General features: G+C 51.9%; 1 protein-coding gene and 1 non-coding gene across 2 annotated transcripts; both read left to right on the top strand.

Annotated features, from left to right (window-relative positions):
* Positions 1–155: 155 nt before the first annotated feature.
* On the top strand, positions 156–15,832 carry SCNM1 (sodium channel modifier 1). The gene is made up of 8 exons (XM_060256353.1): positions 156–354; positions 3,166–3,236; positions 5,419–5,507; positions 5,666–5,763; positions 8,686–8,786; positions 11,232–11,407; positions 14,435–14,573; positions 15,580–15,832. Exons 1-8 carry the CDS (start codon positions 244–246, stop codon positions 15,677–15,679), a joined length of 885 nt encoding a protein of 294 aa, XP_060112336.1. The 5' UTR covers positions 156–243; the 3' UTR covers positions 15,680–15,832.
* Positions 9,911–10,018, top strand: LOC132589221 (U6 spliceosomal RNA). The gene has a single exon (XR_009556559.1). It is a non-coding gene; the product is annotated as a U6 spliceosomal RNA (small nuclear RNA).
* Positions 15,833–16,386: the final 554 nt, after the last annotated feature.

The following is a 16,386-nucleotide window of genomic DNA, read 5'->3' as shown; positions in this document are numbered from 1 at the left end:
CCAGATCAAAGCAAAGAGGACACCAACAGCATTCTGGGACATGTAGTCTCAGCGGGCAGACTTTCTAGCAAATCAGCGTGCGCTATTGGTCGCGAAGCACGCCGGGAAACGCTTTGAGCGGCTTAGCCAGGAGCGTGCTGGGAAACTCAGCCCTGTTTCCCATGCCTTTCTCCCCAAGGGCACTCTGGGAAATGTAGTGTGCGCGGCCTGATTGGTGGTGGGAAGGGGCGTGGTGCCAGGGGCATGCCGGGAGTCGTAGTCCTGGCGGGCGGGCATACCCACCAGTGCAAGAGGAAGGCAAGGATGTCGTTCAAGAGGGAAGGAGACGACTCCAGCCAGCTCAGTGTGCTCAAGGTGAGCGGCATGGGCAGGTGCATGGGGGGGGGGGGGTCCTGGAGATGCAAGGGCACCCCTTGAAACCTTCAGAAGCTGCCGCGGCTAGGGTTGCCAAATCCAATGCAAGAAATATCTGGGGACTTTGGGGGTAGAGCCAGGAGACTTTGGGGATGGAGCCAGGAGACTTTGGGGGTGGAGCCAGGAGACTTTGGGGGGTGGAGCCAGGAGCAAGGGTGTGACAAGCACAATTGAACTCCAAAGGGAGCTCTGGCGGGCACATTGAAAAGGACCTCGCGCCTTTGAAATGCCTTCCCTCCATTGGAAATAATGAAGGCGAGGGGCGCCTCCTTTGGGGGCTCAGAGAATTAGACCCCCTGGTCCAGTCTTTTTGAAAATTGGAGGGTGTTTTGAGGAGAGCTATGCTATGCTTCTACCTCAAAATTTGCTGCCTCTACCTGAAAAAATAGCCCCCCTCCCCTGAGCCCCAGATACCCGTGGATCAATTCTCCATTATCCCCTATGGGAATCGGTCTCAGCAGACATTTCCCTCCCCCCTCCAGCCTTCTGATGACCCTGAAGTGGGGGGAGGGCCTCCAAGGGATCCCCTGCCCCCACCTGGGGATTGGCAACTCTAGCTGGGGCTCAGGAAGAGCTTCTCCCTGTAGTGTTGTCAACCTCCAGGTGGAGCCCAGAGATCTCCCGGAATGGCAACTGAGCCCTGCCCTGCAGAGATAATTTCCCCTGGAAGAAAGGGTTGCCTTGGAGTCGGGCTCAGGTGGAAGTCCTTTCCTTACCCGGGCTCCAGCCCCAAACCTCCAGCAGGAAATCCCCTCCTCTCACCTCCATTCTTAGCCTCACAACAACCCCAGGAGGTAGACCAGGCCGAGAAGGTGGGACGGGTCAAAGCCGCCCAGTGAGCTTCCTTGGGATTCGAACCTGGGTCTCCCAGATACCACCACAGGGGTGGGCAAACTGTGGCTTGGGAGCCACATGTGGCCCTTTCACACTTATTGTGTGGCTCTCAAAGCCCCCACTACCCCATTAGTTGGTTTGGAGAAGGCAGTTCTCTCTTTAGAACCCAAGCCAAGCTAGCTGGTGGCTTGGAGAATGCATTTAAAGTTGCATTCTTTTCGCCACTCTCTCCTCATCTCTCTCTTCCTTCCTTCCTTCCTTCCTTCCTTCCTTCCTTCCTTCCTTCCTTCCTTCCTTCCTTCCTTCCTTCCTTCCTTCCTTCCTCCCTCCCTCCCTCCCTCCCTCCCTCCCTTCCTCCCTTCCTCCCTTCCTCCCTTCCTCCCTTCCTTCCTTCCTTCCTTCCTTCCTTCCTTCCTTCCTTCCTTCCTTCCTTCCTTCCTTCCTTCCTTCCTTCCTTCCTTCTCTCAAACATCTGACGTTTATTCTATGAGGCTCTTACCTTAACCAGATTTGGCCTCCACTGTCTAGTCTGACACACTTAACCACTGCATCACATTAGTTTTTCTTGGGGGAAGGGACACCCTGAAGATCTCCCGGAATTAAAACTGGTCTCCAGACTACAGGGAGGGGTTCCCCTGGAGAAAATGGGTGCCTTGCCGGGGTGGGGGGACTCGATCGTGGTCCCAGGTTCAATCCCCGGCATCTCCCAGTTAAAAAGACCAGGCAGGAGGTGGTGGAAAAGACCTCAGCCTGAGAGCCATGGAGAGGGGCCATACCTTAGTGGCAGAGCCTCTGTTTGGCATGCAGAAGGTCCCAGGTTCAATCCCCAGCATCTCCAGTTAAAAAGAACCAGGCAGAAGGTGATGGGAAAGACCTCAGCCTGAGACCCTGGAGAGCCATGGAGAGGGGCCATAGCTCAGTGGCAGAGCCTCTGCTTGGCATGCAGAAGGTCCCAGGTTCAATCCCCAGTATCTCCCAGTTAAAAGGACCAGGCAGGAGGTGATGGGAAAGACCTCAGCCTGAGACTCTGGAGAGCCATGGAGAGGGGCCATAGCTCAGTGGCAGAGCCTCTGCTTGGCATGCGGAAGGTCCCAGGTTCAATCCCAGTCATCTCCAGTTCAAAGGACCAGGCAGAAGGTGATGGGAAAGACCTCAGCCTAAGACTCTGGAGAGTCATGGAGAGGGGCCATAGCTCAGTGGCAGAGCGTCTGCTTGGCATGCAAAAGGTCCCAGGTTCAATCCCCAGCATCTCCAGTTCAAAGGACCAGGCAGAAGGTGATGGGAAAGACCTCAGCCTAAGACTCTGGAGAGTCATGGAGAGGGGCCATAGCTCAGTGGCAGAGCGTCTGCTTGGCATGCAAAAGGTCCCAGGTTCAATCCCCGGCATCTCCCAGTTAAAAGGACCAGGCGGGAGGTGATGGGAAAGACCTCAGCCTAAGACTCTGGAGAGCCATGGAGAGGGGCCATAGCTCAGTGGCAGAGCGTCTGTTTGGCATGCAGAAGGTCCCAGGTTCAATCCCCAGCATCTCCAGTTAAAAAGAACCAGGCAGGAAGTGTTGTGAAAAAGAACGTTCTTTGCCTGAGGCCCTGGGGAGCTGCTGCCAGTCTGAGTAGACCATACTGACCTCTGGACACCAAGGGTGGGGAAGGGCCATGGTTCAGTGGTAGAGCCTCTGCTTGGCACACAGAAAGTCCCAGGTTTGATCCCCAGCATCTCCAGCCAAAAGGATCAGGTAGGAGCTGAAGTGGAAGACCCCTGCGGAGAGCAGACAGGACTAATGGTCTGAGTTTTCAGGCAGCTTCATATGCGTCATCTACATGTGTGGAAATGGTCCAAAGGGGGTCTCTCGGGATTTGAGAAATATTGTTCTTCAGGAGCATTACATTCACTTTTCTACTCCTCTTCTTTTTTTCTAGAAAAGAAGAGTTGCTGATCTTCTGGCTCATTACATCCCGGAAGACGAAGCCTTGCTTCTGAGAGATGGCAGGTCAGAGCAGACAACGTTTTGTTGTTCAGGGCGCTCCATAAGAACATAAGAGAAGCCATATTGGATCAGGCCAATGGCCCCTCCAGTCCAACATTCTGTGTCACGTAAGAACTGCCGGAAGAGGTGAGGGCCCTGCGGGACCTTGTTCAGTTCCGCAGGGCCTGTAAGACGACCCTCTTCCGGCTAGCCTATACCTAGCTTGAGAATTTTAACGTAACTTGCCGGATTTCTTTTATATACAGTTGAAATATTTATTAATGTTTATTGATAACTATGGTTTTATCTGTTTTTATCTGTTTTAAATGCTGATCCCTTTATATGTTTAAATATTGTAATTTTGCTGGATCTACTACTGGAAGCCGCCCTGAGCCACTCGTGGGAAGGGCGGGATATAAATCTTAAATAAATAAATAAATAAAAATAAATAAACATAAGAGAAGCCATGTTGGATCAGGCCAATGGCCCACCCAGTCCAACACTCTGTGTCTCATACGAACATAAGAGAAGCCCTGTTGGATCAGGCCAATGGCCCCTCCAGTCCAACACTCTGGGTCACATAAGAACATAAGAGAAGCCATGTTGGATCAGGCCAATGGCCCTTCCAGTCCAACACTCTGTGTCATATAAGAACATGAGAGAAGCCATGTTGGATCAGGCCAATACCCCATCCAGTCCAACACTCTGTGTCACATAAGAACATGAGAGAAGCCATGTTGGATCAGGCCAATAGCCCATCCAGTCCAACACTCTGTGTCACATAAGAACATAAGAGAAGCCCTGTTGGATCAAGCCAATGGCCCCTCCAGTCCAACACTCTGTCACATAAGAACATAAAAGAAGCCATGTTGGATCAGGCCAATGGCCCCTCCAGTCCAACACTCTGTGTCTCATAAGAACATGACAAGCCATGTTGGATCAGGCCAATGGCCCCTCCAGTCCAACACTCTATGTCTCATAAGAACATGACAAGCCATATTGGATCAGGCCAATGGCCCATCCAGTCCAACACTCTGTGTCACATAAGAACATAAGAGAAGCCCTGTTGGATCAGGCCAATGGCCCTTTCCAGTCCAACACTCTGTGTCACATAAGAACATAAGAGAAGCCATGTTGGATCAGGCCAGTGGCCCCTCCAGTCCAGCACTCTGTGTCACACATAAGAGCAGAAGAGAAGCCATATTGGATCAGGCCAATGGCCCATCCAGTCCAACACTCTGTGTCACATAAGAACATAAGAGAAGCCATGTTGGATCAAGCCAGTGGCCCCTCCAGTCCAACACTCTGTGTCACATAAGAACATGAGAGAAGCCATGTTGGATCAGGCCAATGGCCCATCCAGTCCAACACTCTGTGTCACATAAGAACATAAGAGAAGCCATGTTGGATCAGGCCAATGGACCATCCAGTCCAACACTTTGTGTCACATAAGAACATAAGAGAAGCCATGTTGGATCAGGCCAGTGGCCCCTCCAGTCCAACACTCTGTGTCACATAAGAACATGAGAGAAGCCATGTTGGATCAGGCCAGTGGCCCATCCAGTCCAACACTCTGTGTCACACAGTGGCCAAAAAACCCAGGTGCCATCAGGAGGTCCATCAGTGGGGCCAGGGCACTAGAAGCCCTCACACTGTGCCCCCCAAGCACCAAGAAGACAAAGCTTCACTTGCCCCAGACAGTGTTCCCTCTAGACCTTGAGGCTAACAGCCACTGATGGACCTCTGCTCCACATTTTTATCCAATCCCCTCCTGAAGCTGGCTATGCTTGTAGCCACCACCACCTCCTATGGCAGTGAATTCCACATGTTAATCACCCTTTGGGTGAAGAAGGACTTCGTTTCATCCGTTCTAACCCGAATGCTGAGCAGTTTCCAGAGGGATCTGTCTAGGCTGGACGATTGGGCGTCAGTGTGGCAACTGAGGCTCAGCGTGGCCAAGTGCAAAGCCATGCCCAGCGCGGCCAAAAATCCTAACTGTAAATATATTCAATAACTGACCAAGAAAGAGATCTTGGAGACATGGTAGAGAGCTCATTGAAAATGTCGAGACAGTGTGCGACTGCAATTAAAAAAAGGCCAGCGCTATGCTGGGGATTATTAGGAAGGGAATTGGGAGGGGATCGCTGCGGTATCACGAGGGTAGCTTCTAAGTTATCTTCCCTTTGCTCTTTCCCCCTCCTTACAGGTACGCCTGCACCATGTGCTTCCACAGGCCCGTGTTTGACACTCTTGACATGCTCGCCGTCCATCGATCTGGAAAGAAGCACCTGGCTAGTAAGTCTTCTGAAACCCTGTGCCCACACTTGACCTCCTGAGGGCAATGGCAAAGTCCTTGGCTGAGCAGAGATTAGAACCCAGAACTGCACGTGATCCGGCGTCCTCCTCCAGCGTCTTTCTCCCTCCTCCTCTCTCTTTTTTTTTTTTTTTGCTAGGCTTGCAGAAGTTCTACGGGAAGAAACGTTCCCTTGAGAACGAAGTACAGAAACGCCAGCACCAGGCCTACCTCCAGGCAGAGGAAAGAGGCGCCCAGGTGGGTCTTAGACACTTCCTGATGTTCCCAAATATTTTACAGCTGAGTCACTGTCAGAAAGGCAGGGGGAAGCTGTGGCCACGAGCAGAGCATCTCCTTGGCACGGAGAGGATCCCAAGTTCAATCCCCGGCATCTCCAGGTCAAAGTACCAGACAATGTGAAGGACCTAAGGCCTTGGAGAGCCGCTGCCGGTCCAAGCAGATCTTAGAATCATAGAATTATGGAGTTGGAAGGGACCTCCAGGGGTATCACCCCCCTGCACAATGCAGGAAACTCACAAATATCTCCCCCTAAATTCACAGGATCCTCATTGCTGTCAGATGGCCATCTAGCCTCTGCTTAAAAGCCTCCAAGGAAGGAGAGCCCACCACCTCCCGAGGAAGCCTGTTCCACTGAGGGACCGCTCTAACGGTCAGGAAGTTCTTCCTAATGTTGAGCCAGAAACTCTTCTGATTTAATAGCACAATGAACGAAATTCACAAATACCTCCCCCTAAATTCACGGGATCCTCATTGCTGTCAGATGGCATCTAGCCTCTGCATAAAAACCTCCAAGGAAGGAGAGCCCACCACCTCCCAAGGAGGTCCAACCTTGGTTCTGGTCCTACCTTCTGAGGCCACAGAAAACAATTCCACACCATCCTCTATAGGACAGCCCTTCAAGTACTTGAAGAGGGTGATCCTATCACCTCTCAGCCGCCTCATCTCCAGGCTAAACATGCCCAGCTTCTTTAACTTTCCTCATAGGACTTGGTCTCCAGACCCCTCACCATGCGGAGGGACTGTGGCTCAGTGGCAGAGCATCTGCTTGGTAAGCAGAAGGTCCCACGTTCAATCCCCGGCATCTCCAACTAGAAAGGGTCCAGGCAAGTAGGTGTGAAAAACCTCAAGGACCTGGAGAGCCACTGCCAGTCTGAAAAGGCAAGACTGACTTTGATGGACCCAGGGTCTAATTCAGTAGAAGGCAGCTTCATATGTTTATATGTTCATCTTGATGGACCAATGGTCTGATCCAGTAGAAGTCAGCTTCATGTTTTGGTGAGGGGCCGTGGCTCAGTGGCAGAGCATCTGCTTGGCATGCAGAAGGTCCCAGGTTCAATCCCCGGCATCTGGCAGTGAGTGAAGAGATGGACTCCTGCTTGAGACCCTGGAGAGCTGCTGCCAATTTGAGTAGAAGATACTGACTTTGATGGACCCAGGGGGGTCTGATTCAGTAGAAGGCAGCTTCATGTAGGACCAGAACCAGCAGGTTGAACTTAAAAGAGTTTCTGGCTAAACATCAGGAAGAACTTCCTGACCGTTACAGTGGTTCCTCAGTGGAACAGGCTTCCTCCTCGGGAGGTGGTGGGCTCTCCTTCCTTGGAGGTTTTTCAACAGCAGCTAGATGGCTATCGGACAGCAACGGGGATCCTTAGGGGGAAGTGCTTGTGAATTTCCTGCATGGTGCTTGGGATTGGACTAAGAGAAGCCATGTTGGATCAGGCCAATGGCCCCTCCAGTCCAACACTCTGTGTCACAGAAGAACATAAGAGAAGCCATGTTGGATCAGGCCAGTGGCCCCTCCAGTCCAACACTCTGTGTCTCATAAGAACAGAAGAGAAGCCCTGTTGGATCAGGCCAATGGCCCCTCCAGTCCAACACTCTGTGTCACATAAGAACAGAAGAGAAGCCATGTTGGATCAGGCCAGTGGCCCCTCCAGTCCAACACTCTGTGTCACAGAAGAACATAAGAGAAGCCATGTTGGATCAGGCCAGTGGCCCATCCAGTCCAACACTCTGTGTCACATAAGAACATAAGAGAAGCCATGTTGGATCAGGCCAATGGCCCCTCCAGTCCAACACTCTGTGTCACATAAGAACTTAAGAGAAGCCATGTTGGATCAGGCCAGTGGCCCCTCCAGTCCAACACTCTGTGTCACAGAAGAACATAAGAGAAGCCATGTTGGATCAGGCCAGTGGCCCCTCCAGTCCAACACTCTGTGTCACAGAAGAACATAAGAGAAGCCATGTTGGATCAGGCCAGTGGCCCCTCCAGTCCAATACTCTGTGTCACATAAGAACATAAGAGAAGCCATGTTGGATCAGGCCAGTGGCCCATCCATTCCAACACTCTGTGTCACACAGTGGCCAAAAAAACCCAGGCGCCATCAGGAGATCCATCAGTGGGACCAGGACCCTATAAGCCCTCCCACTGTGCTCCCCCAAGCACCAAGAATACAAAGCATCACTGCCCCAGACATAAGAACAGAAGAGAAGCCATGTTGAATCAGGCCAGTGGCCCATCCAGTCCAACACTCTGTGTCACACAGTGGCCAAAAAACCCAGGTGCCATCAGGAGGTCCATCAGTGGGACCAGGACACTAGAAGCCCTCCCATTGTGCCCCCCCCCAGCACCAAGAATACAGAGCATCACTGCCCCAGACAGAGAGTTCCAACGATAAGCTGTAGCTAAGAGCCACTGATGGACCTCTGCTCCAGATGCTTATCCAAACCCTTCTTGAAGTTGTCGATGCTTGCAGTGAATTCCATGTGTCAATCACCCTTTGGGTGAAGAAGGGCTTCCTTTTATCAGCTCTAATCCGACTGCTCAGCCGTTTCATTGAATGTCCACAAGTTCTTGTATTGTGAGAAAGGGAGAAAAGGACTTCTTTCTTTACCTTCTCTATCCCATGCATCACCTTGTAAGACTAGATGACCATGAGGGACCCCTTCCAACTCTATGATTCTTTGTATAGGGATGACTTTGGGGCTGTTCATGCCGCTGTGATTTCTTGCTCCACTCTGGCCCCAGAAGGGCCCGCCCCCCGTCTGTGTTCCAGTTCGCTTTGATAGAATCAGCCCTGCTGTCCAGTACGGACCTGGGGCATTCCAGAGGGGTTAATTTCCATGCCGGATCGTGGCCGCTGTGTTTCCTTTTTCTAGGCTGCCCCGGGCCCTGCTCCTTTGCTCCTGCAGACCAAGAAAATAGCCCAGAATGCTTTGCTGAAAACCGCGCCGTACAACAGCTGCTGTCGACGGAACAGGTGCCTTTCTCAGGAGAGCTGAGCAGGAGGCCCATTTATGGGAACGGTACAGCCAAAGAGGTTTGAATAGCAGGTGTCTTTTAAGGCAGGAGTCCCCAAGCCCTGGTCCGTGGACCGGTACCGGTCCGTGGCCTGTTAGCAACCAGTCCGTGAGTTGTATAGTTATTTCATTATATATTACAATGTAGTAATAATTATTATAATAAGACAACATTATTTATTTCTGTAGATTTGTAGGCCGCCCTTTCCCATAGTGGGCTCAGGGCAGCTTCCAACATGATAAAACAATCAAAATGAACAATAGACGTTCTGACAGATAAGTAATAAAGGAAAGGAAAGGTCCCCTGTGCAAGCACCAGTTGTTTCCGACTCTGGGGTGACGGTGCTTTCACAACGTTTTCACGGCAGACTTTTTAAGGGGTGGTTTGCCATTGCCTTCCCCAGTCCTCTACTAAGCTTTCCCCCCAGCAAACTGGGGACTCCTTGGACCAACCTCGGAAGGATGGAAGGCTGAGTTGACCTCGAGCCGACTACCTGAAAACCCAGCTTCCGCCGGGGATCGAACTCAGGTCATGAGCAGAGCTTAGGACTGCAGTTCTGCAGCTTTAACACTCTGCGCCACGGCCACAGGGCTCTTATTTAATCAGCAGCTAAAGCAGCTGCTGGATTTATATCCTGCCCTCCACTCCAAATGCCAGAGTCTCAGAGTGGCTCACAATTTCCTTTGCCTTCCTCCCCCACAACAGACACCCTGTGAGGTGAGTGGGGCCGAGAGAGCTTTCCCAGCAGCTGCCCTTTCAAGGACAACTCCTACGAGAGCTATGGCTGACCCAAGGCCATTCCAGCAGTGGAGGAGTGGGAAATCAAACCCGGTTCTCACAGATAAGAGCCTTCACACTTAACCACCACACCAAACTAATCGAAATAAATTGCACAGTTATATCATCCCAAAACCATCCCCCTGGTTTCTGGTGCCAAACCGGTCCCTGGTGCCAAAAAGATTGGAGACAGCTGTTTTCAGGGGTTAGGGAGGGAACAGATGTTGGGCGGCAGTTTTATTTTTGGTCTCAACGAAAGATATTTTTAACTCTTATTGGGCCTTTCCGCATTCTCATTTAGCTCGTGTGCTCGCTTTGGCACCACGTATGCTAAAAACTGGAACGATACAGAGAAGATTAGCATGGCCCCAGCGCAAGGATGACATGCAAATTCATGAAGCGTTCCTATTTATTTATTTATTTTTGAGGGCTCATTTAGCTCACAACGGAAGGTCCTGTTTCTTGGTGGGGGGGCGGGGAGGCGTTCTGTTCTGTGCGTGCTTTGCTGCCTCTAGTGGCCAATTCAGCATTACATCAGTGTATGTCCAGCAGATCCTCCCCGCGGGTTTAAACTGCAGGTTTTAATGGCAGGCATAAATCGATGTAATGCCGAAACGACGGCTAGAGGAAGCAAAAGGCATGCAGTGCGGAACCGCAGCAAGGAAGAAACAGGAAACGAGAATGTGGAGCAGCCCAGTGAACCGTCAGGAAAGGCAAGATATAAATGTGTTAATAAATAAATGTTTAAATCAGGGGTGTCAAATTCATTTGCTATGAGGGCTGGATCTGATGTAAATGAGACCTGGTTGGGCCGGGCCATATTGGGTTGGGCCGGGCCGGGCCATGTGTGTATCTATTTAAGATCAGGTAGCAGAGATATAAACTTTATAAAGGACACAGACAAACACAATTAAATATTTTGTTTTCTAAAAACTTAAAATATGCTTAAAACGTTAGCACTCGTTGGTCTTAAAGGTGCTTTCTTTGTATTTCTTTGTATTATTATTATTATTATTATTATTATTATTATTATTATTATTATTATTTCTCCCATGGGATCTAGAGGACTGGGCAAAGGAAGCTCTGGCTCTTTCCTTCTTTCCCCAGGGAACCAGGAGAGGGAGAAGCCTCAGCCAATAGAAGGAAGAGAGGCTTGGCTCAGTAGCTCTGCTATGCGATTGAGGGAGCCTGGCAAAGCAAGCTCTCCTTCCCCCCCCCTTCCTCCCCAAGAGAGGAGCCTCAGCCAATGGAGAACATAGAGGTTTTGCTCTGTAGCTCCTGTGCGATTGAGCAAGCCTGGCAAAGCAAGCTATTCCTCTCCCCAAGGGAGGAGCCTCAGCCAATGGAGAAAATAGAGACTTTGCTCTGTAGCCCCTGTGCCATTGAGCAAGCCTGGCAAAGCATGCAGAAGGAAGCAAAAGAGAGGGAGAAGGAAGCAGATGACAGCCAGTTGCTCGAGGGTCTGATAGGAGCCCTCTGGGGGGCCTGATTCGGCCCCCAGGCTGCATGTTTGACACCCCTGGTTTAAATGGTCTGTTGGCCCATGTGGGATATAGGGATGCTGTTGCTGTCTCCACGGCAACACAGCCTGTAGCTTCCTCTATTTTTGATGTGCCATTTGGGATAGGTCTGCAGGAAGTGATCCTGGCTTGGGCTGTTCAGGGACCAGTCCTGACGTCAGAGCCCCAGAGGGAGCGGAGCTGTGCAAACCTAGCAGTGCAACTCAGAGGGACAGAGACGGACCCATCGGGGTGGACGCCACTTCCAGCGCACATCTGCCCGGATTGGCTCACACAGCCACAAGTGAGTGAAAACTGAAGAAGACCGCAGATTTATATCCCACCCTTCTCTCTGAATCAGAGTCTCAGAGTGGCTTACAATCTCCTATATCTTCTCCCCCCACAACAGAGGTGAGGTGGATGCGGCTGAGAGAGCTCTGACAGAAGCTGGCCTTTTCAAGGACAACCTCTGCCAGAGCTATGGCTGACCCAAGGCCATTGCAGCAGCTGCAAGTGGAGGAGTGGGAAATCAAGCCCCGTTCTCCCAGATAAGAGAGCTATGGCTGACCCAAGGCCATTCCAGCAGCTGCAAGTGGAGGAGTGGGGAATCAAACCCAGTTCTCCCAGATAAGAGAGCTCTGGCTGACCCAAGGCCATTCCAGCAGGTGCAAGTGGAGGAGTGGGGAATCAAACCCGGTTCTCCCAGATAAGAGAGCTATGGCTGACCCAAGGCCATTGCAGCAGCTGCAAGTGGAGGAGTGGAGAATCAAACCCGGTTCTCCCAGATAAGAGTCCACACACTTCACCACTACACCAAACTGGCTTTACAATCTTCTTTATCTTCTTCCCCCACAACTGACACCCTGTGAGGTAGGTGGGGCTGAGAGAGCTCTGACAGAAGCTGTCCTTTCAAGGACAACTCCTATGAGAGCTATGGCTGTCCCAAGGCCATTCCAGCAGGTGCAAGTGGAGGAGTGGGGAATCAAACCCCGTTCTCCCAGATAAGAGTCCACACACTTCACCACTACACCAAACTGGCTTTACAATCTTCTTTATCTTCTTCTCCCACAACTGACACCCTGTGAGGTAGGTGGGGCTGAGAGAGCTCTGACAGAAGCTGTCCTTTCAAGGACAACTCCTATGAGAGTTATGGCTGTCCCAAGGCCATCCAGCAGCTGCAAGTGGAGGAGTGGGGAATCAAACCCCGTTCTCCCAGATAAGAGTCCATACACTTAACCACTACACCAACTGGCTTTACAATCTTCTTTATTTTCTCCCCCCATAAGTGACACCCTGTGAGGTAGGTGGGGCTGAGAGAGCTCTGACAGCAGCTGCACTTTCAAGGACAACTCCTGCGAGAGCTATGGCTGACAAAAGGCCATTCCAGCAGCTGCAAGGGGAGGAGTGGTGATTCAAACCTGGTTCTCCCAGTTAAGAGTCCGCACACTTAACCACTACTGCAAACTGGCTGGGGAAGAGGGGACGCCATCTGCCTGTCGGCAGCCACAATTCGGTTCCGAATAAAATCTGGCAGCTCTCTCGGTCAGCTGGAGAGCCAGTGTGGTGTACTGGTTGAGTGAGTTGGGGCTGGTATCTGGGGGCCCCAGGTTCAAATACTCACTTGCGCCATGGAAGCTCACAGGGTGACCCTCTGCCTACTTCATGGGGCTGTTGTGAGGATAAACTGGAGGAGAGGTGAATGAAATAAGGCAGGGGCGGCCAAGGGTAGCTCTCCAGATGTTTTTTGCCTACAACTTCCATCAACCCCAGCCAGGATGGCTGGGGCTGATGGGAGTTGTAGGCAAAAAAAAACATCTGGAGAGCTACCCTTGGCCACGCCTGACATAAGGCACTTTGGGTCTGCATGGTGGAGAAAGGCAAGGGCAAAAATTAAATAAATAAATAGGTTTCTTCGTTTCAGAACAAGAGAAGCCATGTTGGACCAGGCCAGTGGCCCATGCAGTCCAAGACTCTGTGTCACACAGTGGCCAAAACTCAGGTGCTCTCAGTGGGGCCAGAACTTCAGAAGCCCTCCCACTGTGAACCCCCAAGCCCCAAGAAGTCAGAGCATCACTGCTCCTATCAGAGTGTTCCAACTGTACCTTGTGACTAATAGCCATTAATGGACATCTGCTCTTAAGAACATAAGAGAAGCCTTGTTGGATCAGGCCAATGGCTCATCCAGTCCAACACTCTGTGTCACACAGTGACCAAATCCCAGGGGCCACCAGGAGGTCCACCAGTGGGGCCAGAATTCTAGAAGCCCTCCCACTCTTGCCCCCCAAGCACCCAGAAGACAGAGCATCACTGCCGCAGACATAAGAACATAAGAGAAGCCATGTTGGATCAGGCCAATGGCCCATCCAGTCCAACACTCTGTGTCACATAAGAACATAAGAGGAGCCATGTTGGATCAGGCCAATGGCTGCATCCTACAGTGGCCAAAACCCAGGTACTATCAGAAGGTCCATCAGTGGGGACAGGATACTAGAAGTCCTCCCACTCTTGCCCCCCAAGCACCAAGAATACAGAGCATCACTGCTGCAGACATAAGAACATAAGAGAAGCCATGTTGGATCAGGCCAGTGGCCCATCCAGTCCAACACTCTGTTCCCACAGTGGCCAAAACCCAGAGGCCACCAGGAGGTCCGCCAGCAGGGCCAGAACTCCAGAAGCCCTCCCACTCTTGCCCCCCCCCAAGCATCAAGACGCCAGAGCATCAGTGCCCCAGACAGAGTGTTCCCTTTAGACCTTGTGTGTTTTTTGGCATCAGGCCAATGGCCCATCCAGCCCAACACTCTGTGTCACACAGTGACCAAAAACACCCAGGTGTTATCAGGAGGTCCACCAGTGGGGCCAGGACACTAGAAGCCCTCCCACTGTACCCCCCACAAGCACCAAGAATACAGAGCATCACTGCCCCAGACAGAGAGTTCCAACAATATGCTGTGGCTAATAGCCACTGATGGACCTCTGCTCCATATTTTTATCCAATCCCCTCTTGAAGCTGGCTATGCTTGCAGCTGTCACCACCTCCTGTGGCAAGAGGAAACCTGCCTATGACAAGAGACTTAATAATCAGGAGCCATCTGGAGGTTCACCAGCAGGGACTTCTTGGTGGTCTCCCCTCTTAAGTACTAGTCAGGACTCAAAGTTCCTGTCACAAAAAAAGCCCTGCTTTTGCACGGAGACTGGAGGAGCAGGAGCACATCAGAGGGGCCAAGGGAATCGGCGGCATGTTTGGCATATCTCTCGGCTCCAGGCGGAACCTCGTGGGCTGTGCTGTTGCAGGGGGAAGCCGGCCTCTTACCCGGCGCTCTCTCCATCCCAGGTTTGCAGAAAGAAACTTCTCGGAGGTGCAAGAAGACGCCCAAAGGGAAGGCCTCTTCCATCCCGACGCCCGCTTCAGAGCCTGAAGACCTCACTCCGGAGAAGCGGCAGGCCCTGGAACATTATCTGCGGTTGAAAAGGTAGGTGGGCAGGCGTACCTGGGTCTGAAGAGCAGAAAACCATCAGGGTGGATTAGAACCAAGAGAGTTCTTGCTTTCCAGCTGTGGCTCAGAGCTAGGGTCTGGGGCTTGCCATGCAGAAGGTCCCAGGTTCAATCCCCGGCATCTCCCAGTTAAAAAGGGCCAAATAGTAGGTGATGGGAAAGACCTTGGCCTGAGACCCTGGAGAGCCACAGAGAAGGGTCATAGCTCAGCGGCAGAGCCTCTGCTTGGCATGCAGAAGGTCCCAAGTTCAATCCCCGGCATCTCCACTTACAAGGACCAGGCAGAAAATGATGGAAAAAACCTCTGCCTGAGACCCTGGAGAGGGGCCATAGCTCAGTGGCAGAGCCTCTGCTTGGCATGCAGAAGGTCCCAAGTTCAATCCCCAGTATCTCCAGTTAAAGGACCAGGCAGGAGGTGATGGGAAAGACCTCAGCCTGAGACCCTGGAGAGGGGCCATAGCTCAGTGGCAGAGCATCTGCTCGGCATGCAGAAGACCCCAGGTTCAATCCCCGGCATCTCCAGCTAAAAGGACCAGGCAGGAGGTGATGGGAAAGACCTCTGCCTGAGACTCTGGAGAGCCATAGAGAGAGGCCATAGCTCAGTGGCAGAGCCTCTGCTTGGCATGCAGAAGGTCCCAGGTTCAATCCCCGGCATCTCCAGTTACAAGGACCAGGCAGTAGGTGATGGGAAAGACCTCAGCTTGAGACCCTGGAGAGCTGCTGCCAGTCTGAGCAGACAATACTGACTTTGATGGACCAGTAGAAGGCAGATTTTTGTTTGTGTGCGCCCTGTGCCAGATTTTGGGCCACTCGGGCATGCAAATACGCCCTGTTACTCTCTCTCTCCGCAACAGGGTTGTTAAAATAAAACGAGGGAAGGAAATTCTGTATTTGCCTCACCAAGGAAGGGTGGGAGAGAAACCTACCGGGCAGATAGATCACTAGAGGCCAATGATCAGTGACATGAGCTTTTCCTCCTGCAGCTCCGGATGGATCCAAGAGAGCTCCGGGAAGTGGGTGAAAGACGAGAATGTGGAGTTTGACTCTGATGAAGAGGAGCCTCCAGGACCGGCTCTCTCTTGATGCGATCCCCCCCCCCCTTTTTTTCCTTCCTTCCTGAGGGAACACCCGGAAGATGTTTTGTGCAGTTCTCCACAGACGGTGCTTTTGGAAGTGGTGTCAGCGGCGAGACAGGAAATAGGAATTAAAGAGCAAACGCTTTGATAAATATAAAAAGAGACCCGGGCTGGCTTAATTGACGCCCCATCTGTGTGTATCCGCAGGAACGTGAGTTTTCTTAGAAGAAAAAGATGACATTGGATTTATACCCCTGCCCTTCACTCTGAATCTCAGAGACGCAGAGCGACTCACAATCTCCTTTCGCTTCCTCCCCCACAGCAGACACCCTATGAGGGGGGTGAGGCTGAGAGGGCTCTCCCAGAAGCTGCCCTTTCAAGGACAGAGTCTCAGAGTGGTCTACAATCTCCTTTCCCTTCCTCCCCACAAGAGACACCCTGTGAGGTGGGTGGGGCTGAGAGGGCACTCCCAGAAGCTGCCCTTTCAAGGACAAAGTCTCATAGCGGCCTACAATCTCCTTTCCCTTTCTCCCCCACAACAGACACCCTGTGAGGCGGGTGGGGCTGAGAGGGCTCTCACAGCAGCTGCCCTTTCAAGGACAGAGTCTCAGAGCGGCCTACAATCGCCTTTACCTTCCTCCCCCACAACAAACACCCTGTGAGGTGGGTGGGGCTGGAGAGGGCTCTCACAGCAGCTGCCCTTTCAAGGACAAC

This window comes from Heteronotia binoei, chromosome 1 (genome assembly GCF_032191835.1).
Source record: "Heteronotia binoei isolate CCM8104 ecotype False Entrance Well chromosome 1, APGP_CSIRO_Hbin_v1, whole genome shotgun sequence".
Taxonomy (NCBI): Eukaryota; Metazoa; Chordata; class Lepidosauria; order Squamata; family Gekkonidae; genus Heteronotia; species Heteronotia binoei.
The sequence above is the reverse complement of the archived record's forward strand: the minus strand, read 5'-3'. Positions and strand labels throughout refer to the sequence as shown.

Bases quoted from the DNA above. Each gene is read 5' to 3' on its own strand.
- SCNM1 (XM_060256353.1), top strand. From the start codon at position 244: ATGCCGGGAGTCGTAGTCCTGGCGGGCGGGCATACCCACCAGTGCAAG. The intron at 3,237-5,418 runs GTCAGAGCAGAC...CCCTCCTTACAG, and splicing joins TTGCTTCTGAGAGATGGCAG to GTACGCCTGCACCATGTGCT. The intron at 5,508-5,665 runs GTAAGTCTTCTG...TTTTTTTGCTAG, and splicing joins TGGAAAGAAGCACCTGGCTA to GCTTGCAGAAGTTCTACGGG.